The 25,139-nt window shown below is 40.2% G+C and overlaps 2 protein-coding genes and 1 long non-coding RNA gene across 5 annotated transcripts in view; 1 reads left to right on the top strand and 2 right to left on the bottom strand.

Moving 5' to 3' along the window:
• LOC135113146 (venom protease-like) overlaps positions 1 to 2,764 on the bottom strand; it is a 15,383-nt gene extending 12,619 nt beyond the window's left edge. The window contains exon 1 of the mRNA XM_064028220.1: positions 1 to 2,764. This exon is cut by the window's left edge and continues 526 nt beyond it. The gene's annotated coding sequence lies outside the window, so the exon portion shown is untranslated.
• Positions 2,765 to 4,821: 2,057 nt separating this feature from the next.
• LOC135113143 (mucin-3B-like) lies at positions 4,822 to 22,893 on the top strand. 2 transcript variants are annotated; one of them, XM_064028216.1, is made up of 14 exons: positions 4,822 to 4,976; positions 6,774 to 6,980; positions 7,425 to 7,700; positions 8,765 to 8,958; positions 9,845 to 10,022; positions 10,470 to 10,583; positions 11,009 to 11,107; positions 11,851 to 12,084; positions 12,370 to 12,417; positions 13,717 to 13,821; positions 15,006 to 15,153; positions 15,735 to 20,551; positions 21,312 to 21,475; positions 22,046 to 22,893. In XM_064028216.1, the coding sequence occupies exons 1-14, from the start codon at positions 4,962 to 4,964 to the stop codon at positions 22,113 to 22,115; spliced, it is 6,669 nt and encodes a 2,222-aa protein (XP_063884286.1). In that variant the 5' UTR covers positions 4,822 to 4,961; the 3' UTR covers positions 22,116 to 22,893. The 2 variants fall into 2 exon arrangements, with proteins under 2 accessions (XP_063884286.1, XP_063884287.1); XM_064028217.1 differs by lacking the exon at positions 13,717 to 13,821.
• Positions 22,044 to 23,994, bottom strand: LOC135113145 (uncharacterized). Of its 2 annotated transcripts, none has more exons than XR_010274725.1 (3): positions 23,949 to 23,994; positions 23,674 to 23,741; positions 22,044 to 23,178 (listed from the first exon to the last, which is right to left on the bottom strand). It is a non-coding gene; the product is annotated as an uncharacterized LOC135113145 (long non-coding RNA). The 2 variants fall into 2 exon arrangements; XR_010274726.1 differs by lacking the exon at positions 23,949 to 23,994 and adding an exon at positions 23,799 to 23,823.
• Between the last annotated feature and the right edge of the window lie 1,145 nt (positions 23,995 to 25,139).

The following is a 25,139-nucleotide window of genomic DNA, read 5'->3' as shown; positions in this document are numbered from 1 at the left end:
CAAGTTCTGCGTAATATTAAGTTCTCTTTCGTTTAAGCGTTCATTTCAAGTGCATAATTCTTCAGTTTACATCATTCATTTCTTACTATACATTATCTTGTTTCTTGCAACATAAACACTCTTGTCCTTATACAAACTTCATTTTTCGTTAATTTTCACCAGAATTTCCTAAGTTTTAAGTCACTTTTCACCAATATCCTTTTTTTTAAGTTGCCACGCATAAATACTAACAAATATTCACTTTTCCCTCATACATTCCTCACATTTCTTCTTATTTCATCTCCTTTCATCCTTATTTTGTAAGTCTCTGTTCGTTAATGTTCACTTTTCTCTTTCTTTCTGTTTTTATTCCGTCACTTGTTCATCATTGTATCAAATTTCAAAATGCACCAATTACAGAGGAGAGCTTCACGTGCCTTGCCTCTGATTGGCTGCTCACTGAGTCATTCATAACATTCATAACATACGTAACATAACAAAAACTTACTCTTTTTATTATATTCTTGTTATTTTATATTGAATTTCCACATATTTTCTAAACACACCTTTTCTTATTGTTTTTTTTTCTTATCCCACAGTTACTTTTATGTTATTTTATCATTATTTTATTTTTTTTTCTCAATTAGCTTTTTCTGTAATTTTTCTTATCTCACCTACATTTTTTTTATAAAGTTTGTAAAATTAATTGATATCCATTCACTAATTCATCTGTTCTATATCTCTTATCTTTTCTTGTCTTATTCTTTTCTATCTTTATTTATCACTAACGTTTGTATAATAACCATTTGCTATACACTTAATCATTCACCTTTTTTTTTTATTTGTACTTCTCATCTTTCAATTACTTATCTCTTCTTCAATTATCATTTCCTCATTTTTTTTTTTTTTTGTCGTACACTTTCCTTTCTGTTTGTTTTCATTAATGTTTGCATGATTTGTTTCCTCTGTACTCACTCTCTTTCTCTCTCTCTCTCTCTCTCTTTTATTTACATACATTCTCATATTTCAATTAATCTTCTCTTCTTTCATTCCTATTCTTCTTACCTTACTCTTTCTTTTCCATCTGCTTTTTATCAATATTTGCATCATTTATTTGCTCACTCACTCTCTCTCTCTTCCATTTAAGTGTTTTGTCATTTTCAGTTAATTTTCTCTTCTTGAATTCCTCATCTATTTCTTTCTTTTCCTTCGATTTACTTATTTTCCATTTTCTTTTAATGTTTCTATAATTTACTTGTTCTCTCTCTCTCTCTCTCTCTCTCTCTCTCTCTCTCTCTCTCTCTCTCTCTCTCTCTCTCTCTCTCTCTCTCTCTCTCTCTCTCTCTCTCTCTCTCTCTCTCTCTCTCTATCCGTTCTAATATTTTAATTCATCTTTTCTTCAATTCCTCGTCTTCCTACATCTCTCTCTGTCTCTCTCTTTCTTTTTCCTTCATTTTATCTATTTCTTCTTTTATTAATGTCTGTATAATGCATTTACTCACTTTTCCATTTATATTTCTTCCTCTCTTACATTTCCTTCTCTTTTTGTTTCAATTCCTCGTAAGACAAGTAATGGTTCTCTGTATTAAGTCTTTGGCCAAATGACACAAAACAACAGTAATTTTAAAGCATTATGTTTCAAGTGTAATTCATTTCTCCTTTGTAATGTCGAGCAGGCTAGTGTGTTAGTTTTTTTTTTTTTTATTATTATTATTATTATCTTTGTTTTGTTTTATTTTGTTTCGTTTCGTTTTGTTTAGTTTTGTTTTGTTTTTCACTCTTCAGTTATTGTCACTAGTTTTTTTTTTCTTTTTTTTTTGTCTGTTCTTTTCTTTTTTCCTTCTTTTCTTTGTCTTTCAAATTTTATCGTAAGTTTTCTCTTCTTCGTCTTCGTCGTCTTCTTTTCTTCTCTTTTTTGTTTTCCTCTATGTTATCTTCTAAACACTTTTTTTTCCTGTTCTTGTCTCTCTATATTTTTTTCCTTCTTTTTTTTCTTATTATCACTTTATATTTTATTTCCTTCAAGTTTTATCACAAATTCGCTCTTCTCTTCTCTTTTCCCTTTCCTTCTTTATTTTTCTTCAAGCATTTATCATTAAAGAACACAACCATTCGTTTTCTTTCCTCTTATCTTACAACCTATTTTTCCTTTTCTTTTTTTTTTCCTCGTATTTCACTTTCATTCTTGTTCTTTTCTATAATCACTATCTTTGACACTCGTTGATGTAGTAATTCTTCTTCTTCTTCTTCTTCTTCTTCTTCTTCTTTTTCTTCTTCTAACGTATTAATCTCTTTTGTCGGATATTGTTAACGCGTGTGTGTGTGTGTGTGTGTGTGTGTGTGTGTGTGAGTGAGTTCTTGAGTGCGCGAGTGAGTGAAGTATTGTATGTATATATCTGAATGCATTTGAAAGCGAATATGAGTGAACATGTAAGTAATTTTAGTGAATATAAGTGTTTGAATGCATTTGAGTGCGTATTTCAATGAATTTACACGTAACTGAGTGCGATTACGCGTCACAAACACACACGTGACTCCATAACCGCGTATTTAAACACTCAACGCCATATATAACCAGCCAGGAAGTGCGTATGGGCGTGCGTATGAGTCTATGGTAGCGAGGGAGTGAGGAGAGCCGAGATGGTACACGCACCGAGACCACCACCCTGCAGACTGGCGCCACTACCACCACCACTACCTCCGCCACAGCCAGCCTGACACTCTCTCTTTCACACACACACACACACACACATACACACGACTCTCTCCTCGTACACAGTTTATCTACATTGAGTTCATGCTATAGAGTAAAGAGGGAGGGTTGGTACTGTTTCTATATATATATATATATATATATATATATATATATATATATATATATATATATATATATATATATATATATATATATATATATATATATATATATATATATATATATATATATATATATATATATATATATATATATATATATATATATATATATATATATATATATATATATATATATATATGTTATTGTTAGTACGTATGTATATTCAGATGTACACATTCATACTTTTCTTTTTTTTCATTGTTTTTTTTTTCTTTTTATCTTTTTTTCTTGCTTTTGTTCTTGTTCTTTTCATCTTCAGCTTCTTTTTCATCTTCATCTTCTTTTTCTTCTTTTCTTTTTCTTCTTCTTCTTCTTCTTCTTCTTGTTCTTCTTCTTCTTCTTCTTCTTCTCTAAAATAAAAAAGCTACACATTTCATAAGTCCATCTGTCATAAAATTTCGTGGTATTTCTATTTAAAAAATAAATAAATAAATAAACAAGAAGCGGAAATATGAAGATGTATACTCTTGAATTAATTTACGTAAGCTCGTATTGCAATCTTTAATATAAACAACCTAAGCCTAATCTTGAATATTCTCTCACATTATTATTTAGTGTATTGAGTTCAAAGTTAATTCATTATCGTAAATACATTGAGAAACTTTCGTTTTTACACCTCTTCTTCCTACTCCTCCTCCATTCTTATTAGACAGGAAAGGTCAAATGAAAGCCTCGATTTTTCGATAGAACATAATCAATTAGTCAAATGGGCTGTTTTGTGGGATTAAATGCTAATTTGTTTTGCCTTTGTTTGTTTACGTATTTCAATTGTTTGTTTATTCTATTTTCGTTTATTTTGTTTTGTTTTGCTTGTTTGTTACAATTATATGTATTTACTACTACTACTACTACTACTACTACTACTACTACTACTGTTACTACTACTACTACTACTACTACTACTACTACTACTGCTATAAACTAAATTCTCTATGACTCATATCTCCTCCTCCTCCTTCTCCTCCTCCTCCTCCTCTTCCTCCCACAACTGAGGAGGAAAGTGAAAACCGAGAGAAAAAAAATGGAGAGAAAAAGAAACCACAGTCGGTCACGAGAGAGAGAGAGAGAGAGAGAGAGAGAGAGAGAGAGAGAGAGAGAGAGAGAGAGAGAGAGAGAGAGGTGGGGGAAGAGGGGTCTTCTGGTAGTAGCAAAAGTAGCTATTATAGTAGTAGTAGTAGTAGTAGTAGTAGTAGTTGTTGTTGTTGTTGTTGGTGGTGGTGGTGGTGGTGGTGTGTGTGTGTGTGTGTGTGTGTGTGTGTGTGTGTTTGCGTGCGTGCTTGCCCGGTGTACCAAAATTAAATAACTTTCACCAGTCTTAACTTTCCCTTCATCCCACACTATAGATTCTCTCTCTCTCTCTCTCTCTCTCTCTCTCTCTCTCTCTCTCTCTCTCTCTCTCTCTCTCTCTCCATCACATCGTTAACTAATAAACAGTAATGATTTTTTTTTTTTACTCAGTGCAATGTTGACTTTTCTTTGTATTTTCTCTTCAGTAAATATAATAACTTAAATTACTTAATGATAGATAAGAAATATATAAACGTGCGCATCCCGAAACTCATCTTTTGCTGTCACGTTGTAAGCGTTCGTAAAAATCGTTTATTTTGCGTTATGCATTGATTTATAAAGTTGTTTGTAAATGTTAGTTTTAATAATATATTTAAATAATGTAAAACAAAAAATATTGGTGTAAGTTGATTAAGCTTTAGATGAGAATAAATATGGATTTCTATATAATGAAATATGTTTATGGAAATATAGATTTTAAAATCGAAAATTATAAATATCAAACCAGATGAATATAAAATCAAATAACAACAGCCGCAAGTTAAATTCGAATTGTAAAAATGTATCAGTTGTAAATAATACGAATCAACACTGAGATGGAGAACATCCACCACAAAATAAATGACAATGAAATAACCTAAACATAGCAGACAACATTATCCATGAAACAAAAGCGAAACAAGCCACAGAAAAGCATCACCGTAGAATCGCGAAAGTGTATCACCTCAGGAATCACAATGGCGCCTGACTTTTATCACGCTTGGTTCAACGCGATTTTTCCTCACATTTTTCAAGATTTCCACGACAGTTCAACCTTATGTCGGCTGCACAGGTGAGAGGAATAACCACTAATTACCCATACTCCCCTGTACCCTCTAAAACACATAAATAATCCCAGAAAACTGAGAAAATAAGAGAATATTAGACGTAAACATTTCTCCAGGCGCTCCACTGGCGCTGTCACTCCCGGTTTTTTTTTTTTTTTTTTTTTTTTTTTGTATTTTTGGTCGTTTTTCGGTTTGTCTTGGTGTTTTTTTCGTATGTTTCGTGTTCTTTGGGCGTTAGTGCGTCGATGGTGTTGTGGTGTGGTGTGCGGTGGTGTGGGTTTGTGGGGAACTGTGGTAAATATTTTGATGGGAGTGAGAGTGGACATGGCGGAGAGAGGGAGAGAGAGAGAGAGAGAGAGAGTGCACCATAAGACACGGGAATACGTTAGTGAGCAAAGAAGACACGGAAGACAGTAAGATTGAGGAAGCAGGAGGTGGAGGAAGATCAGAGAGGATTGCAGGTTAGAAAAGAAGAGAGGAAGGGCAAGGCAGTGAGGGAAGATAGTGATGTGGATATGATGCCTCGCTGTGACTTGAATAACCACTGAGTACTGACAACATAGAACATAAGTGAAGGTACAAGAATATTATCAGGCGTATATGTGGCGGTCTCTGCAACAAGATAAAGAGAATTACAACGCAATACATTCACTTAGAAAAATAAATAAATAAGTTATCCATTTAGTAAGAAGATAAAGGTATTTCTTATGATCAATAAGTAAAAAAAAAATAAGAAATAAAGATGCAAAGAACACACATTTCACCACGTCTCTTCGTAAAACACGAGGTACAGCATTGCCAGAACATTTCGTTATCCTAATGTCAGCAACTTTCAACAAGCTGTAGTGGAAGTCGCCCCCTTTTTTTTTTTTTTTTTTTTTTTTTTTTTTTTTTTTTTGTAAAGTCGCTTCATAATTCTAGTGATAGTTGAACGAGAACAGCCACAGAAACCCAACTAATTATCTTAGTAACCATTTTTTTCATTGCTCAACAAATTTTTCCCTTCAGTACACATAACTTTAGACATTTTGTGTTATGCTTTCATAAATATTTCTGTGATGTAAATATATAAGATTAACCTTCTGTTTCACTTCTTTTCTCTCCTGTGACCCTTCACAGAGCATTCTTACAGTGCTAGGAAGGTTAGTAAAGGAAAAACACAGCAGTAAAGGGTTAAAGAACAAGCATAATTGGAGAACACTTAAAAACACACCAGAACACACATATCTCACCTGTCTAATTAACACACACACACACACACACATCTCACCTGTCTAATTAACACACACACACACACACACACGCACACACACACACACACACACACACATCTCACCTGTCTAATTAACACACACACACACACACACACACACACACACACACACACACACACACACACACACACCTTATTATTATTATTATTATTACACACATACACACCTTGGTTTTCTGTAGTCTTCCTTTCTGGTGGTTAAGATGCAGGCAGTGGTTGTCTTGTCCTGCCTTGTCTTGTCTTGCCTTGTCCCTTTGCTGATTATTAAAGCGATTTATTTCATTTAGAATTTACTTTAGCCCTCCATGTTATATGTCCGAGGTGATGACTACAGCATTACAGCACTAGCAGGGGTGACACACTGAGAAGCTTACTCAGGCTGCCTCAGGTGTATGCCAGAAAAACAGTTTACAACATGACACAAGAACATTAAAAACCATCTACACTACAACCCTGAGACCACAGCAGACTTAAGATACCTCACATATACACTTAATGATGCCCCCTGTACACCTGCCCACTCCCACAGGTGAACGGGGAGCAGCTGGGGACAAGCAGCACCCAGGAACACAACGAGAGGTCCCACTGCACCCTGCTGTCGCTCCTCACCCAGTGGTCCAATCCGAGTGACCCCTGTGTGGCCAGCAGGAGGGTCTTAGAGGTCATCAGATCCCAACAGGTGCTGCCCTTGTGGTCACCTGAGGGAGGGGAGCTGCTGCTGAAACATGTGGCCCAGGTGAGGTGGTGTTTGGTGGGTGTTGTGGGTGGTGGTGGTGGTGGTTGTTGTTGTTGTTGTTGTTGTTGTTGTTGTTGTTGTGTTAAGGTGTGTTGTGTGTCAGCTGTGTCATTATTGTCATAGTGTTTAAGTCACGTTTGTTGTTCCAAGCTGTGTTTTAAAGCTCCACACTTCTTCAGTCTGTATTATTGTTTCTTCTTTCTCATCTTTTCCTTTATTTATTTATTTTTTATTTATTTTTTATTCTATTTTTATTTATTTATTTATATTTTTCTCTCTTCTTTTCATTGCCATCATTTTAACTTCTTTTCTGTTTCCTCTCTTATTATCTTTGAAATCATAATAATTCTTTCTTTACTCCCATTTCCTTGCTCTTTAACTCCTTCATCCATTCCCTCCCTCCCTGCCACCTCCCTCACACACCCCACTCACTTCCCCCATCAGGCCGTCAAGTCAAAATCACCAGGCATTCTGAGTCTACTGGAGCTGCTGCAGGAGTATGCCAGGTTTCAACAGCTGCAGGAAGATGAGGAGGAGGAGGAGGAAGAGGAGGAGGGGAGGGAAAGTTCCATCACTCCCTATGTTGTGAAGGGATACGCACTTCTCTGCCTCTTCCTGACGGGGGAGGTGACAGAGGGAGACATCAGTGGTGGTGGTGGTGGTGGTGAGGGACAATTCAACTGTATGGATTTCGTGAGAAGGCTGACGTTTTTCTTCAAGGTGGGTTTGTGTGTGTGTATGTGTGTGGGATCGACTAATGTACAGAGGCTCATTTACACACCTACTGATTTTGTTCATTGAGTCATATTTTTGTCTAATGTCTTGATGTATTTTCATAGTTGTGGTATATGCAGTCTCTCATCTGTGCTCTTCATCCTTCCCATAACCTCTCCCAGCCTCCTGTGTTTGTATTCTTACTGTACATCATTGGCATGGACTGTTCATGGAGGGAAGTGACAGTCTTCAGTTTCTTTATATCCAGCATACACAGAGTTATAACATACTCCAAGACATGTACAGCAGCTCCCAAAACTATCTTAAGAGGTCTATGTTCTGATACAACGGATAATATTATTTGGCACGCTTGGTGACTACGGCAGCAACAGTTGGCAGCCCTGCACACCTGTTAAATAGATCGTTGTATCAGCATCATGTCAGGCCATGCATACCAACCTTACTGACACAGCACAGGATCGGGCAGCATAGTGTTCATTGTGCCACAGTTCACACCACACTTGAAAGGGAGTTTTGGGAGGTGTTGTACAAGACGATGTTCATGATGTCGGGTCTGAGATGAACCTCCTCTCTCCCTGACATGGATTCTTATGTATTTCAGCTGACTCTTCCCACTCCGTAATGTTATCGTGCAGGAATCTAAGGGAACTGTCTGTCTGGATGTCCAGCCAGCACTCCACCCCTAATAGATGCTGCCGTAGTGCTCAGGGGCAGGTGTGGCAAGTCAGTCCCACAACACAACCCCTTTCGCCCACACAAGGGCAGCTGTAGTGAGGCAGGCATCTTACTCGTACAACACAAACATTACCCTCTCTTACTCACACCTAAACCACACCTTTCTTAACAGACACTACTGAAGCAAACTATGGCAAAGCAAACCTACACACACACAGACACACTTCATACCCCTTCTCTCACTCACACCCCTCCCCTTTCACCCACACCCCTCCCTTAACAGACACCACTGAAGCACACAGGAATGGGTGTTGTAAGTCTAACCAGCAACACACACACCCTCTCCCACCTTGCACTCACACCTCACTTGACAGATGCTGCTGGAGTGCTCAAGGGCGTCAGTCCTGAGACACTCCTGCTTGGTGGGGAGGAGCCAGCTGAGGGTGGTGGTGGACGGCAGGCTGGCCATCTTCCAACGCCGCAATGTGCTCAAGGACCTCAATGAACTCCTCATCCAAATGAACTCTGCTGGGCGCTACGTGTTTCGCCAGGAGTGTGACGCCTTGTTGTAAGTGTGTGTGTGTGTGTGTGTGTGTGTGTGTGTGTGTGTGTGTGTGTGTGTGTGTGTGTGTGTGTGTGTGTAGAGCTTTGAGGTGATGGGTGATGTGTTTCTCTCTCTCTCTCTCTCTCTCTCTCTCTCTCTCTCTCTCTCTCTCTCTCTCTCTCTCTCTCTCTCTCTCTCTCTCTCTCTCTCTCTCTCTCTCTCTCTCTCTCTCTCTCTCTCTCTCTCTCTCTCTCTCTCTCTCTCTCTCTCTCTCTCTCTCTCTCTCTCTCCATAATCAGATTGTTAGTACCAAGTTATTTTGGGTATTTAAAACATTAAACAGATTCATGGATTAGGAAAATGGTGGAAATAAGTAGGTAGGTGTGTTTTGCCCTTATTCTCCCCTTATTTCCTTATGTTCTTAGTGCCACACTGAGGACTGTATTCTGAAACACCTCTGTGCCACCCTTCTACTGCTTTTTAAAAGGGTTCTACATGGTTGAAGCTACACGGGTTTTTAAGTGTGTTTTTTATGGTTTTAGTGGTAGATTAACAAGACTTCCACATCACAAACAGGAGAAATGCTCTAGAGAACCTGGTTAATCATCTCTGTAGCCTTTGAAAATAGTCGTGATGAAGTGAGAGAGGTTTGTGTTGACAGATAAACACAGACTTCATTATTAACAGAAGAAACAGGATTTTTAAAGGTGTTTTTGCAGTTTTAATGGCAGATTAACAAAACTTCTACATTATAAACAGGAAAAACACTCTTAAGAACCCAGCCAATTTTCTCCATGGCCTTTGAAAATAGTTGTAGAGAGAGAGAGAGAGAGAGAGAGAGTAAAGCATTTCTAAACCCTCAAACTGTCACCACATTACACAGAATACCCCAGCATTCATTCCCCCACAGCATGAAGGTGCCACGGCTGCTGGAGGAGGTGGGGGACTACGACATGCAGGCCAGCTTGGTGGAGCTCATATACAGAATGACTTCCTCAGCTGACAGGAAGCGCTACATCACACGCTGCTTCCCTGAGCTTGATTGCACCATCCAGAGTCTCTTCCTCACCATCACGGAGTTTGACCCTGTGCGTGGAGAGGGGATTAGATGGGGCTTGAGGGGAGGGGGTCTGGCAGTGTGAGGGGTGGGGATAAAGGGGGTGGGAGTGTGAGAAGGAATAAAGGGAGGTAGGAAGGCTGTGAGTGTTGGGAGTGTGTGTGTGTGTGAGAGGTGTGAGAGGGATGGGTGAGTGTATTTAGGTGTGGGTTTGTGAGTGAGGAATGAGAAGAGCTGGGTGTTGGGAGTGTGGGTGTGTGTGTTTGGGTGAAAGGATGAGTGGAAGAGCTGTCTGTGTGTGTGTGTGTGTGTGTGTGTGTGTGTGTGTGTGTGTGTGTGTGTGTGTGTGTGTGTACTGTTTAAGTACCTTCCTTCTAAGACAGAATCAGGTTCCTGTATTGTTTCCTGTTTGTGTGTGTGTGTGTGTGTGTGTGTGTGTGTGTGATGAGCCTGGTGTTCACATCCCCTGCCTCCCCAGCACTGCCGTCGCTTCCTCAACGCATACAACTCATCGCTGGGGAGCCGCCGCAAGGTGCACACCATCCCCTGTCACGAGGCGTTCATCGGCAGGCTGAGGCTGTGCAAACCTAAGGTGAGAGGGAGAGAATGCCAGGCTGCATCCGTCACTACTTGTGGATTCCAACTGTTATGTCTCTTGAGTAATGTTATTTGTTGTTATCTGTCTCCTTACTATAAGTTATTTATTACTATCTATATACTCAGTTAATGTTTATTTGTTTATTTATTATATATTTATTTTTATTTAATTAATTAATTAATTAATTTATTTATTTATTTATTTAATCTTATTTTATTTTATTTATTTATTTTTATTTATTTTTTTTTTTTTCATTTATTTATTTTTTTTTTTTTTACTAAAAGAAGAAGAGCAAGAAAACAAGAAAACAAGAAAGAACAAGTAAGCATCCCATGTATTATGTATTATCCGTTCTTTCAGTAAAAAAATTCTTGTTACCCATTCCCTGAGTAACAATTGTCACCCATGCCCCATCACAGAGCCAGAGTTACCCGATGTTCTGGGTGGACTTCAACCTGGGCTACCCGTCCGTCCTGGTCACCTGCCAGCTGGAGGGCCAGGCTGAGGTGAACAACCTGGTGAGTTCTGCGTTCATTCAGTCGTTCATTCGTTGTAGTGGTGCTCCGTCTGTGTGTGTGAGGTCTGTTATTATCAGTGTTTTCATGCATTTTTGTTTAGGTTTATTTAATTTTTTTATGATATCTGTTTGTTTATGTGTGTTTATCTAGTATTACTCTGTCTATTGTGTATTGTTATCTGTTTGTTCATGTATTTGAAGTGTTTTTATTTACGTGTCGTAATTTATTCGTCAGTCTGTTTTATATGTATTTTTATTTAGAGTGCCCAGTTATTTAGATATATTAATCAAGCATTTCTCTATGTATCCTCTGTTGTTACCAGTTTGTTCATGTATTTCAAGTGTATTTATTTAATTGTGCATTTTTTCTACTCCTCAATCTCATTTATTTTTTAGCGTCATTTTACTCACGGACATTTTTGAGGGCCCCCATTAATTCGCATACATTTATCACGCATTAACCCTTTCAGTGCAACACAAAACAATCAACACCACCCATAACAGTTAATTAAATCTTTATAAGCATCTACAACAAAAAGCAGGAGATTAAAAAGAATAGATTTTGCAATTTCTACCCAGTTTAAAAATTAGTCATGGCTGTAGAACAAGTAAAGACATCTCAGAGTGATTGATAATTAGGAAAAGATGTACAAAATAGACAAAATGTTAATCTAGTCACCCATCATCACCAGCATAGTCACATATTCTGAACATGTTTACCCCCCGCACCACCCGTCCTGCCAGTGGGAGTGCCTGTTCCTGATACCAGAGGAGGTGCAGCGTATCACCCTGACCCGACACATGCACACCTACACCCTGGAGATAGAGTACAGCAGCGTGGAGGAGGTGGAGGATCTCTTCTCCTCGCCCCTCAGCAGGGAGAGTCGTGCCCTGCTCTCCAACTTGGTGTTCTTTGAGTTCTCACCACTGCAGATCCTGGAGGAAGTGTGCACCCACATCTTTAGGAGCAAGCTGATGGTATGTGTTTGTGTGTGTGTGTGTGTGTGTGTGTGTGTGTGTGTCATCTTGTTCACCTAGTAGAATGCAGGGTTGATCAGGCCACAAGGTTGACTAGTTTGGTTTTCCTGGTATTTTCTTCTTTGATAATTCAGAATCGTAGTTGAACAATCACTAGAACAATGGAAATTCCTTTGAAAACACCCAGTAGCATCCACAAAAGCTCGTTAAAAATAACTGAAGTACGATGCTGTAGAGTTTGAGACTGAGAGGTAAAAGTTTGCATACTTCAATCTCTTCCCACAGGTTATTAATTTGGAGCCAAAGGGATGGAAGGTAAACGAGCAGGGGAAGGTGAGTCATGATGTTATTTTGCTCTAATTAACACCAAAGTAAGATGTACTGTAGGTGTGTGAGATTAATATTGGTGTCTGTAGAGTGTAAGGTTCATACTGCACAAGGTCAAGAAGGTAAATTAATGTAACATGGTCATGGGCAGTGTGTGAGGGTTTAATATTGCACATGATTAAGAAGAAATATTGATGTATAGGTGTGTGCAATGTTTAAGGTTTATATGGCACATGGTTAACAAGATAGAATAATGCAATATACATGTGTGCAGTGCTTAAGGTTTATACTGCCCAAGGTTAAAAAGATCAGATGATTTTAGAAGTATGTGCAATGTGTAAGGTTTATTTTGCAAAAGGTCAAGAAGAAAACTTTGAAATACATTTACCTGTCAAAAAAAAAAAATGTCTCTAAACAATAATAATCTTCCTACTTCTGGACCAGTTCATAGAAAAACAATACTTTGGAATTTAGAGAAAGAATTTACTGCCCGAGATTTTTTTTTTTTTTATTTATTTATTTTTTTTTCACGTAGTACTTTTCATAACACCCACACCAGTAATGGGAACTAAACACTTAACACCCTGTTCATCACTTCCTGGCATCTTAATTTTTGCAGTTGTGTTCATAGATATACACTTTTCTAACAACAAGACACAAGAGCCGGATAACACTGATGGAATAAAAACTCAATACAATGAATTTAACTTGTATTTATTTTCAGCTGGTCCTAGTGTTCATTCTTATGTTAAAGCCAACTTATTTAGCTTTTCTATTTATCTTTACTTGTTCCTAATGTCTTTCCCTATACTAAACACACTATCTTTATCTCTTCTATTTATCTTCACCTGTTCCTAATGTCTTTCCTTATACTAAACACACTATCTTTATCTCTTCTATTTATCTTTACTTGTTCCTAATGTTTTTCCTTATACTAAACACACTGTATCTTTATCTCTTCTATTTATCTTCACCTGTTCCTAACGTCTTTCCTTATATTAAACATACTGTATCTATCTCATCTATTTATTTTTGTCTGTCCCTCATATTTTTCCTTATACTAAACACACTATCTCTTCTATTAATCTTTACCTGTTCCTAATGTTCTTCCTTATACTAAACACAATATACCTAACTTTTCTATCTTTACCTAACATCTTTCCTTAACACTAACCCTTACTGGTCTATGCTTCACTGTATATCATTCACTAAAAAAAAAAATGTATCTTTACCTTTCCTGTTAATTTGTACCTGTTCTGAATACCCTAACACTAACCCATGCTGGCCCACCTCACACTGCCATAGGGACAGACAGGCGCCACCTCCAGCTCCTCCTACACCCAAGCAAGGAAGAGCTCCGGTGCCTTCAGTAATGTGGAAATAGAGCTTGACACCCCCTCGGCCACTGGAGTATGCCGTGTCTTGTCTGCGTGTTCAGTTCAGCCTTGTATCAGTGTGGTGTCCGTGTTTTGTCTTCGCTTAGTCTCTTGTTTTGTTTTTTTCTGCCGTGTGTTGGTTGTTTTTTATTTATTTATTTATTTATTTATTTATTTATTTATTTATTTATTTATTTTATTTATTTTTTTTTCGGGTTTGCATGTCTTTTCAGTTTTTTTTATGAGTGTTGTTCATTCTTTCACCTTGTGGTTTCCCGTTTTTTTGTTCTTTTGTCATGTGTCCTTCTGCCTGTGTTGTTTTTTTTTTCATGGTTGTTCGTGCTTATCTGTCTTGTTTGGTTTTGTGTCGTTGTGTTGTCCATCTTTCGTCTTTGTTTTTCTTTTGTGTTCTTCAGTCCTTGTTGATTTTTTTCACTAATTTTCTGTTTATGAATTCTGGATGTTACGGATAAGACCGTCTTGTACTGCTTTTGTTCTTATTTGTGATCGTAGAATTATTTTATTTTATTCTATTTTATTTTATTTCATTTTATTTACTTTTTATTTTATTCATTTATTGTGTGTTTGATTTTTACTGTAGGCTTCACATTTGCAGAGAAAAATCTAAGAAAATTTTCCTTAAAAAAAAAGTAATTTAGAAAGCATCAGTAGACAAAAAATTAAATTAGTCTGTTGATAATTGACATTCTTCATCACATACTTTTCCTCTGCCTTCCTTCACCACATCACTCAAGTGCCATACATGTCTTTCCATCCGATCTCATCATCACATCCATGCATCATTCATTTCCTTAACGCATCCTCAGTTTTACCTGTTTCATCCTATTCAATCTCATCATAACTCAACAGACCCTTCAGTTTTACCTATTTCATCCCATTTAATCTCATCATAACACACCCACAGTTTTACCTATTTCATCCCATTTAATCTCATCATAACACACCCACAGTTTTACCTATTTCATCCCATTTAATCTCATCATAACTCGGCACACCCCTCAGTATTACCTATTTCATCCCATTCAGTCTCATCATAACACGCTTCACTCATCTGCTCGTAATTCCTTTATGTCACCATCCTACCTCAGTTACATCCATCATTCATCTACTCACAGTTCTTCACCATTCTCCATTCATCTCATTCCTAATAATTTCCCTTCACACATTCCACGTACTCACATCTCACATTCTCCACAGTCTGCTGCTTATAATGGAGTGGCTGCTCTGCCCTTGACCTCCACACAGTCCACCATCACTGCCTCCCAGAAGAAGAAGACCTCAGCAGTGTCCATAGAGTGTGAAGATTATGAGGTGGTGGAGGAACTGCACTCTAAACTTATCAATGGTAGTACCTCTTATCTGTCTGTCTGTTTGATCTTCTCTCTTACCCATCTATGTTTGGTTTTCCTTCTGTCTGTCTGTCTGGTTTTCCCCTCTGTTTGTCTGTTTGGTTTTCCCTCTTATCTCTTTTTGTCTGTTTGGCTTTCCCTTCCTCTCGTGTGTGTGTGTGTGTGCGGAGTTGGCTTGTGTGGGTAGTTTCAGCAGGTTCAGCCTCTTGCAGTTTCTTTGTTTTGTTGAGTTCTGTATTGGATGTGTAAGTGTGTACTTATGTATTTGTTTTCTTATAGGATTGTATTAAGTTTATTATTATTATTTTTTTTTTTTATTAATTAATTTATTTTTTTATTTTATTTTATTTTTTTTTCATAATTTTTTGTCTCTGTCTCTGTCTCATAAGTGGTTGATGTATTGCTCTTGACAGTGATAATTTACTTGACTACTAGCCTTCAAGAGATTTCAAATGGCAACAGACTTTATGCCCAAACAAGATTGTCAGATGTACCTCTACTAACTGTAACACAATGCACATATGTTATCCAGTGATTGGCACCTATGATTACTAAGAAGATGCCTCACACCCACCAGGTCACACCAAGCCACACAAACCAGTATCAAGCACCAGGCAACGGAAAGGATCAGAAGTCCTCCTGGATATGGAACTAAGTGACATGGCTGAGACAGGCGACAAGGAGGCAAACAGAACTCTCCCCATTGATGACGACAATGAGACAGCACACCAGAAGACCAGTAAGGGCAAGGGAAAGGTGAAAACCAGCACTAGGGGCAAGCAAAGCAAAGGAAAGCCTGGCCTTGTGAGGTGCTCGACCAGCTCATCTCCACATTCATCTCAAGTGTCACCACATTTCTACAAGCCACTTAATTTCACATCACCTCGTCCTGGAGCTGCTGTGTTGAGAGATAGAACTCCACGTAAAGGAAAGACTTCAGGCAAAGATACTGATGTCACATGCAATGAGGAGAATGAAGATCAACCAACGCCAACAATCAAGAGGAACAAACATCAGAGCACTAAGCCTGGCACAAAGGAAGGTGAGGTGCAAAAGCCTGCCCAGCCTGATTTAAAACATAAGGTGCAGCAAGAGGAGGCTGTGGAGGAGGTTAGTGTAATCCTCCCAAGCTCTGAGGAGTCCTTGGTAATGGCTAAGATCACAAAGAAGGCCATTACTGCTGCTAATGCAAGTAGTGCCCATGGTGTTCACTCAGAGGCCTGGAATGCTGAGCGGGATCCTGGTTCTCATGCTAAGGTTACAGAAACACCACCTTGTATTGAAGAGAAAACAAAAGCATCACCTTGCATAAGAAACAAAACAAAAGCACCCCCTTCTCACTTAACAAAGATGAAGACACATTCTTTCATGAAGCACAAAATGAAAACCCCTTCTTGCTCAGAAAATGAGATGGAAACTAACAATTTTTCAGGCTTTAATGATTCAGGCATTTACACAGAGCCTTCAGATCGACAAACTAGCACAACAGTAGAAAAGGAATCAAAGGGAATGAAAAAAGGCACTCGTAGAAGCTCCTTTAGAAATGAGTTAGTCACCAATAACACACAAGTGGGGCAGGAAGCAAGGGTGGTTAAGAAACAAACCTCCAAAAGACCCTCTCAAGAGTTGAAGTCAGTCAGTGATGTACCAAGCAAGGGAAACATCAAGGACAAGGCAGGAAGTACAAAGGATGCTGAGACAAGTCCTACATCTCCAGCAATCCTCAGCAGGACTCCAGATAAAGCAGATCCTACCCAGATAGAGGAAGAAAATGTCACATCACAGGAAGCAGATCTTGCATTTAACATCAAGTCAAACATTGTCAAGCTGAATGAAGTGGAAGCCGTACAGCTAATCGTATCAGAATCTCCAGAAGTTGAACCACACCTGAAGCCTCTGAGCCATGCACAGAACAAAGAATACAGTGCAAAAACAATTATAACAAACCACACTCATGACATGCCAGATTGTACTAAGCGAACTGAAACAGGATCTCTGCAAGTCAAGCCCCACACTTCTCAGCCAGTAAGCCATACACATGATAAACATGACTACATGAAGCCAGATACAAGTCCTGCAATCATAGCAGATAATGGATTAAGACATGAAACACACACTGAGGAAGACACTGTGCATTCTAACCTTGCATTACTGAAGGAGTCCCCGATACCTTCAGGGCAAGTGTATGATGAAGAGCTCTTTGATTCAGACCCCATTGATGAAGACACAGAGGATACGACACAGCCTTTCGTTGAACCAGTAGTGATAGCAGCAGTAACAGCACCAGCAATAGCACCAGTGATGACACCAGTGACAGCACCAGTGATGGCACCAGTGACAGCACCAGCAATAGCACCAGTGACAGCACCAGCAATAGCACTAGCACAGAGTCCCTCACCTTCACCTCAAGACAAGCAGTTGCCAGTCACAGGCAGTTTTGTCCCCAAGGATGTGGGTGGTCAATGCACTTCTCACACTCCACAGGAAACTACACAGATGGAATTTTCTAAGCACAAGCCTGTACCAAAAACAGCAGAACCCCCATCACAGCAGAAAGAAAGCGTGCAAGCTGCAGCCAGCGACACCCAAAATTTGAGCCCAATCATGGGAGACTTACAGAAGTTAAAGATGTCTCCTTTCCTGAATTTGGCAATGGTGGAAGTGGTCACGTATCCTCAGTACACAGACGCTCGTGGTGCCATGAACAGTGGCCCTCAGGCAGCACCAGGAGGGGGAGGGGAGACATCTGTTATGGGAATGGATAGACAGGTGGAAGAGAATGCTGAGGTGTCTGTTATGGAAAGGGATACACAGGTAAAAGAGAATGCTGATGAAACTTCCATAGGGTCAGAAAAGATGCAGCATAGACCAGAGGAGGTGACATCTCTCAAAAAAGAGGACAAGTTGGTAGAAGAAAGTGCAGACAAGACTAGCAGTAGATCAGTTACCAGTGGTCTGAGTGAAAATAGTAATGTGTCAAATGATGGCCCAGAATTGATAACACAAAATGTACTTAACTTTGACAGCATCTGTGAGGATATAAAGAGATCCAGTGATAAGTCAGTCATGAAAAAGCTTGAAAGTCCTCTTCTAGACCACCAAGAACAGCGTGCAAAGAAAGGAACACCACACAAAAATAACAGAGGTAGAAAACGCACAACCAGAAACACAAGAGGGAAGGAACAGCAAATGTCCTATCCTATACTGATCAGCCAGAGAGCAGCATCACCAATCAACAGACTAAGCACCAGCAGGATTAGGAATAAACGTAAGCTTTTTGACCCCAGCGCCCAATCCAGCGTGGTAGTGAGCCCCCCTCAGCCCCACGTGGAGGAGAAAAGACAGAAGACACTTGACACTAATCAGAATATGGCCAATATTTCAACTACAGCCAGTGGAGAGTTCAAACACAATTCCGGTGACTCACTCTTGCAGTATGACAGGAACAAGATGACAAACAAGATAGAGACACACAGCTCTGGGAAAAAATGCAGAGTCTCAAGGGACAAGAGTTATGACCGAGGATTCAGTGGAAGCAAAGCTAAATCAGAGAATAAACCACCTCCTAGAAGAGCAAGTGGGTTCCTGGAGGAGTCTGAGGTAGAGGAGCCACATTCCATCTACTCAGACCTTGAGTCGAGTCCTAATAAGCAAGTGGATGTCTGGTTCCTGCATAGGATTGAAAAGATCAAGCATCACAAAGTGACGTACAGCAACACCTCCAGCAGAAGGCTATCATTTAAGGAAGAGAGGGAGCACACAGTGAATAAGAGGAAATACAGCACAGAAGATGACAAAAATAACTCAAATAACTCATCATCAGACATTGAGAGGCTCTCACATGATAACAGATTCAGAAACCCACCAAAGAGTCCCTTGTCAGGCTTTACTACATCCAAAGATACCTCGGAAAATTCCCACGCCTACAGCTTACCAATTGACAGTCCCAAGAGGAAAGGCAGGAACAGAGAGACCTCTGCACTGGTGTTGAAAAGCACCTCCACCTCAGAGGTAAGCCTGACCAGCAGTCACGATGAGTGGGAGCCACCGTCCAGCAAGAAAAAGAAAAGTTTATCAAAGAAGGAAGACACCAAACATGCCAGAAGCAGGAGAAGGACAGGGAAGAAGCAAATCTGCTTGAAAGATGGTAACTCTCTGGATGATTCATTGATGCAAATGAACTCCAAGACCTTCACTAGTTCATCCATTCTGGCAGACCACTCAGATCTGCACGAATCCTCTGCCGAAGCTCTCCGTCATACCAGCAGGAGTTCAGTGGACTCTGGCACATCAAATTTTGTAAACTTCAAACTTGCTGCATCCAAGGGGAAGGCAACTAGAATGGAAAATGCAAGAACAGAGGGTGAGGTGGATGCCAGATACCCTTCAGCTTTACCTCAGACATCGAAGCCATTCTCCCCGAAACCTCAGAAATCAGAGCCCCAGGCGTCCTCACCAGTGCAGGAGAGCCCAGCCACTCAGGTGTCCACACCTGTGCTCTTCCTCGAGTCACCGGCGCTTCAGGTGTTGTCACTACCACCTCAGGAAGACTCCCCCGGCCAGGAGCGTGAGCTGAGCATCCCTCATGCAACTGACAGTCAACAGAATGACATTGAAACTAGCCAACTTGAGCTGCAAGACAACCAGATGCCAAGCACACACCGCAGCACCAGTACTTTCGACCCCAAAACAACCCAGGTTACAGTGACAACAGCAGCAGCCCTAGCACAAGCATCAACTCAGCCATTTAGAGCAGGTAGCACTCCACAGTCACCACAGTACCCATCCCATCTCAGCACCATGGACATCAGCGCAATACTCATCCCAGGATCAGACACGCAGGCACCACCATCAGGGCCCCTTCAGAGTACAATGCTCGACAACCTCCTCGGCAAGACCACAAGCCCTGTTCCAAAGTTCAGCTATGTCTCAGAAGCTGAGGCGTCCTACATTGAAAAAGAACATGGTGTCAGAGGCAAAGATTCAGCCTCACACAAGTCACCTTCCTCCAACGACCCAGTCAAGGCTGAGCTGAGGTATGACAGGGACCAGACACCATCCTTAGTTACCATCACAACCACAGCAGAAGTCCACCAGGCAGATACAGCACTAGATGAACCAGTGAACCACTCAGGTACTGCTTCACCCAGGCAAACACAAACACCAGGGAGGAACCAACAGATTGAAACTCCATCTCATCCATCAGAAGCATTCAGGAACGAAGTGAGGGAGCAGGAGAGACCTCAGACAAACCCACCACGCATCCAGCCTTCACTCATCCAGCCAGTTGCCCCAACAGCCAAGGTTCCCCCTCAATCTGCCAGCTCAGGTTTCAGCAGTAGAAAGTACAGGCAGCTCCTCCAGACCCCTCAGCAGACACCATTATCAAGACACGTGAGTATTGGTGTGTTGGTAGCATGAGTGTTGTGACTTGCTGAGAGGAGTGAGTGTTGATTGCTGAGCTTGTAGGAATAGAGTGGGAATGAATATTGTAAGCTGAGAGTTGAAAAGGAAAAGTATAAAATGTTTGAAAGCTGGTATGTAACTCAGCTTGTAGGAATAGAGTGGGAATGAATATTGTAAGCTGAGAGTTGAAAAGGAAAAGTATAAAGTGTTTGAAAGCTGGTATGTAAAAGTAAGTTGAGTGTGTCTCATGTATATTTGATGACTAGTTTTAAATAGGATACATTTGAGTCCTTCATAAGTAAAGTAACCTTTTGTATTCAAGTCCTCTGCATTTAGTATCTTCCCTCAATGTCAAGTCCTCTTTTGATGGTCTCATTGCAAAAACCCAACAGCTGATGGATTCCAAGCTGATCACAGGACTTAAGATCAAGGGGAGACTTAAAAACAGTAGGAATGATGACAGATTCTAAGCAGATCAGAGGACTAAAGATTGAGGGAAGACTTACACACAGCGGGAAGGATGATAGGTGGTAAATAGGTGCTAAGTAGATCAGGAAGGATGATAGGTGGTAAATAGGTGCCAAGTAGGTCATAGGACACAAGAAGGGCACTTACAACACAGTGGGAATGGTGATAGATTCTAAACAAATCGGAGGACCTAAGATTCCCCGTAGACTTACAGCACATTAGGAATGAGAGCATGTTGATATGACCACCACCAATGTACTGCCTTAACCACTTCACACAGGAGTCACCAGTCCACCCACAGTCCAGGAATCTGTTTGGAGCCGTGAGAGGAGGGGCAGCAGTTGAGGAGGAGAGGAGCCGCCTTGGTGCACGCAGGATGGACATGATGGCAGCAGTGTTGGCAGTGCAGGCTGACTTGGAGAGAGTATCTGGTTCCTTTTATAGGTTAGAGAAATGCCTTTTTGCTGGCCTAGTGTTGCCATTCCTAATGTAACTGTACATACATACAAGGCAGTATGGCTGGTAGGTTTAAGGGATGTTGTGGGGGTAACAGGTTAAATATATATATCTGTGTTACAAGGGAGGAGAGGGGTTGGGTAAAGGAAGCAAGTTTTTAAAGGGAAAGGGAAGTGACAGTATTAAGAGGGTTAGATACGGTGGGAAGAATGCAACCGAGCTTTAAGCTTAGTTAAGATTACGATCTATGATCCTGTTTAAATCTTTAACCTCTTCTGGCATTGACTATCTCAAGAAAATACCCAGTAAGAGGAAGACGGTTTTGGGAGAATATTATCTAGTGTTGCAGTACCTTAAAGTTATCATGGCCAGCTTTACTCCTTTGGCTTTAAATAAAAAATCTCAGGCATTAGCTACACAAAAAAATCTGGAATAGCTACACATATGTCAATCTCATTAACTTCCTATGTCAATCTCATTAACTTCCTAAACACGCGGAGTTTAGATCTAAAACATGTGTTACTTACACAGTATGTTACCACCAGCTTTCCTCAACAGACTCGCCCACACACTTGGCACTGCATTGACATTCTTCGCAGAGCACTGCAGTAATGGAGAGCCCCCTTAGCTGCCCTTGCTGACCACCACAGATTTTTTGTTTGGAGGGTAAAAAACCAATGCTGGGGTGTGTTTTTTTTGTCAGGCTAGGTAGGTTATGCGATATATATACTTTTTTGTCTTTCCCGTTTACATTATTTGCTTTCTTTGTGGTGTTTATGATCAAGCAGTTATGTAATAATGGAGGCAGTTGATAGGAAAAGGAAGGACATTAACAACATGTTACAAGTAAAACAAAAACGATCAAGCAGTTAGTTATGTAATAATAGAGGCAGTTGATAGGAAAAGGAAGAAGGACATTAACAACATGTTACAAGTAAAACAAAAACAAGTAGAGGAAGGAGGAAACTTTCAAGACTAGCGAGTTCGGTGTAGAGGATTCATCTTAATAATGGCGGGGATGACATACAAAAAAAAATAGAGGGGCCTAGTAAGAATAATCATTTTACTCTCCAATTAGGTGACGATTTATTTGACGAATGTATATACTTTTTTGCTTTTTGTTAACGGGCTACACTAACGTGTACCACATTCCTGTTGAAAGTTGATGCAGCATAGTTTTTATATATATTAGCTAGTTTATTTGCAACAGGCGACCCAGGGTTTTTTTTTTATTAGCTAGTTTAGTTGAAGATAAAAGTTCCGTAGGATCCATACATGCTACATAATTCGAGACTTGCATTCTTCATACTAAATAATAAAGGTTTATTCTTTTAACCCACACGTCTCCATTTCTTACCTCAAAGTGTCTCCGGAAAATACCAATAAAGGGCGTTTTATTTTCTTAACCCAGGTGTCTCAATTTCTTCTTACCTTAAAGAGTCTCTGGAAAACCACTAATCGTATCCTAAATATTTAATTGAAAAAAAAAAAAAAAGTGTCTTCCGACTTCTTAGGAACCAATCGCTCATTAACCAGCAACACTGCCGACCCACGAGTCTTACTATTGCTGTTCCGTGGCAGCCCGCCAGGCACGCGAGAATGGCACTGCACTCAGACTCGGGAGGCTTGAGCCAGGGCGGTGCTGCAGCGAGGTGGTGAAGATCCATGCAGCCCACGCCCACACACGCCCTCTGGAAGGTAATGCGATTAAATCGTGAAATTTAAAATTTGTATAAAGAACAACAACTCTGGCAAAAATTTTTTTTTCTCTCTTAACCAGTTAAAATCACAATTGAAATTAATCTCCCATGTACAGAGCATGAACTGATGAGTAACATTCGTTCCTACCGGTTAATGACGACAGTTAAAGATATGTGAAATGGAAGTCAATGTGCCATAAAGAATCTTTTCTGCCAAAGCAAGTCGATAGCTAACCAGTTAAATTAAAATTCAAGAACAAAATATAGCAAGAACAAAGATAAAAATAAGAACTAATTACCTAGCAAGTATATCGACTCCCCAACGCATATTCAATAAATCTCAGCAACGTCTCAACGTTGTATCCTTATTATAATGACCTCAGTAATGTTGAACCCTTGGTATTGCATTTACTGTTCAGAGTAGCGCGGCGCGTCACCGTCACCTGCACTCCAATACTCGCAGGGTGTACACCATGAGCGCCTTACCCAAGACAGCCGGCGCAGCTCACCCGTGCAGCTCCGAGGTTTGGGCGGTCGGGCAGTCGCATGGTCACCTGGGAAGGCACCCGTGCAGCTCCGAGGTTTGGGCGGTCGGGCAGTCGCATGGTCACCTGGGAAGGTACAAAATTATCGTGAAAGCAAAGCAAGGGGAATGAGAACTATATGTATCATCAGTAATTTATTTACATTGCGGACAAAGTTACCTTATGAAGCAGGAATGTTTGATAATGTCAAGAATTACGACACGCGCAGAAACCTACCGAAGACAACTGATCCCCTCACCGAGTTTGGAGGAGACAACAGAACGCTACTACTAGTGGACAACTTTCATGTAATTAAGTCAGCAGCTAATTGTTCCCTACCAAGTGCCATCAACTATCGACCCTATCGTTCCCAACCAAACAATCATTCCTTAGCATCACACTACCACATCACCCTTCTTACGGTAATTAGTCAACACCTACAGGCAACGTCTCTAAAACTTCTGATTGGGGCAGAGCAAACTTAGCATTGTTCAATGCCTCAAAAACTAATTCCTCCATCTATCAACTCTACAACCTTTCGGACAACTATACCCTCTTTAGTATTGTTCAATGCCTCAAAAACTCGATTCTTCCATCTATCAACTCGACAACCTTCCGGACAACTATACCCTCTTTAATGACACTCAACTGTCCTCTCGTTTTTCTACACTGAACATCCTCGGTCTGTCCTTTTCTTATAATCTAAAATGTCCTTTTCTTATAATCTAAAATGAAAATTTCACATCTCTAGCTAAAACATCTATGAAGCTGGGCGTTCTAAGACACCAGTTTTTCTCATCCCCCCCGTTGCGAATTCTGTTCAAGGGCCTTATCCGTCCATGTATGGAGTGTGCTTCACATGTGTAGGCGAGTTCCACTCGTACCGCTCTTTTAGACAGGGTGAAATCAAAAGCTTTACGTCTCAACTCTCCTGTCTTCAGCCTCTTTCATCACCGGAATGTTGCAGGTCATGCTATCCTCTATCGCTATTTCCATGCTAACCGATTCTAACCTTGCTAACTGCATGCCTCCCCTCCTCCCGCGGCCACAAGACTTTCTTCTTTCTCTCACCCCTGTTCTGTCCACCTCTCTAATGCAAGAGTTCACCAGTATTACACGTCATTCATCCCCTTCTCTGGTAAGCTCTTGCCTCTTCCTGCTTCTGTATTTCCACCTTCCTATGACTTGAACTCTTTCAGGAGGGAGGTTTCAAGACTCGCATCCTCCAATTTTTGACCATTTCGGACCCTATTCGGGACCGGCATCAATTTTTTTTTTTTTTTTAATATATTTGTTGTCCTTGGCCGGTGTCCCTGAAAAAAAAAAGTCTGGAACAGTCCTCCGCCCCCAATATCCATACACGCCCACACAACTAGTCTCCAGTGCCATCACAGCTCACCTCATGCTACACTCCCAGCCAGCAATTCA

The sequence above is a fragment of the Scylla paramamosain genome, chromosome 25 (assembly GCF_035594125.1).
Source record: "Scylla paramamosain isolate STU-SP2022 chromosome 25, ASM3559412v1, whole genome shotgun sequence".
Lineage (NCBI taxonomy): Eukaryota > Metazoa > Arthropoda > Malacostraca > Decapoda > Portunidae > Scylla > Scylla paramamosain.
The sequence above is the reverse complement of the archived record's forward strand: the minus strand, read 5'-3'. Positions and strand labels throughout refer to the sequence as shown.

Bases quoted from the DNA above. Each gene is read 5' to 3' on its own strand.
- LOC135113143 (XM_064028216.1), top strand. The intron at 7,701-8,764 runs GTGGGTTTGTGT...CTCACTTGACAG, and splicing joins GGCTGACGTTTTTCTTCAAG to ATGCTGCTGGAGTGCTCAAG. The intron at 12,418-13,716 runs GTGAGTCATGAT...ACACTGCCATAG, and splicing joins AGGTAAACGAGCAGGGGAAG to GGACAGACAGGCGCCACCTC.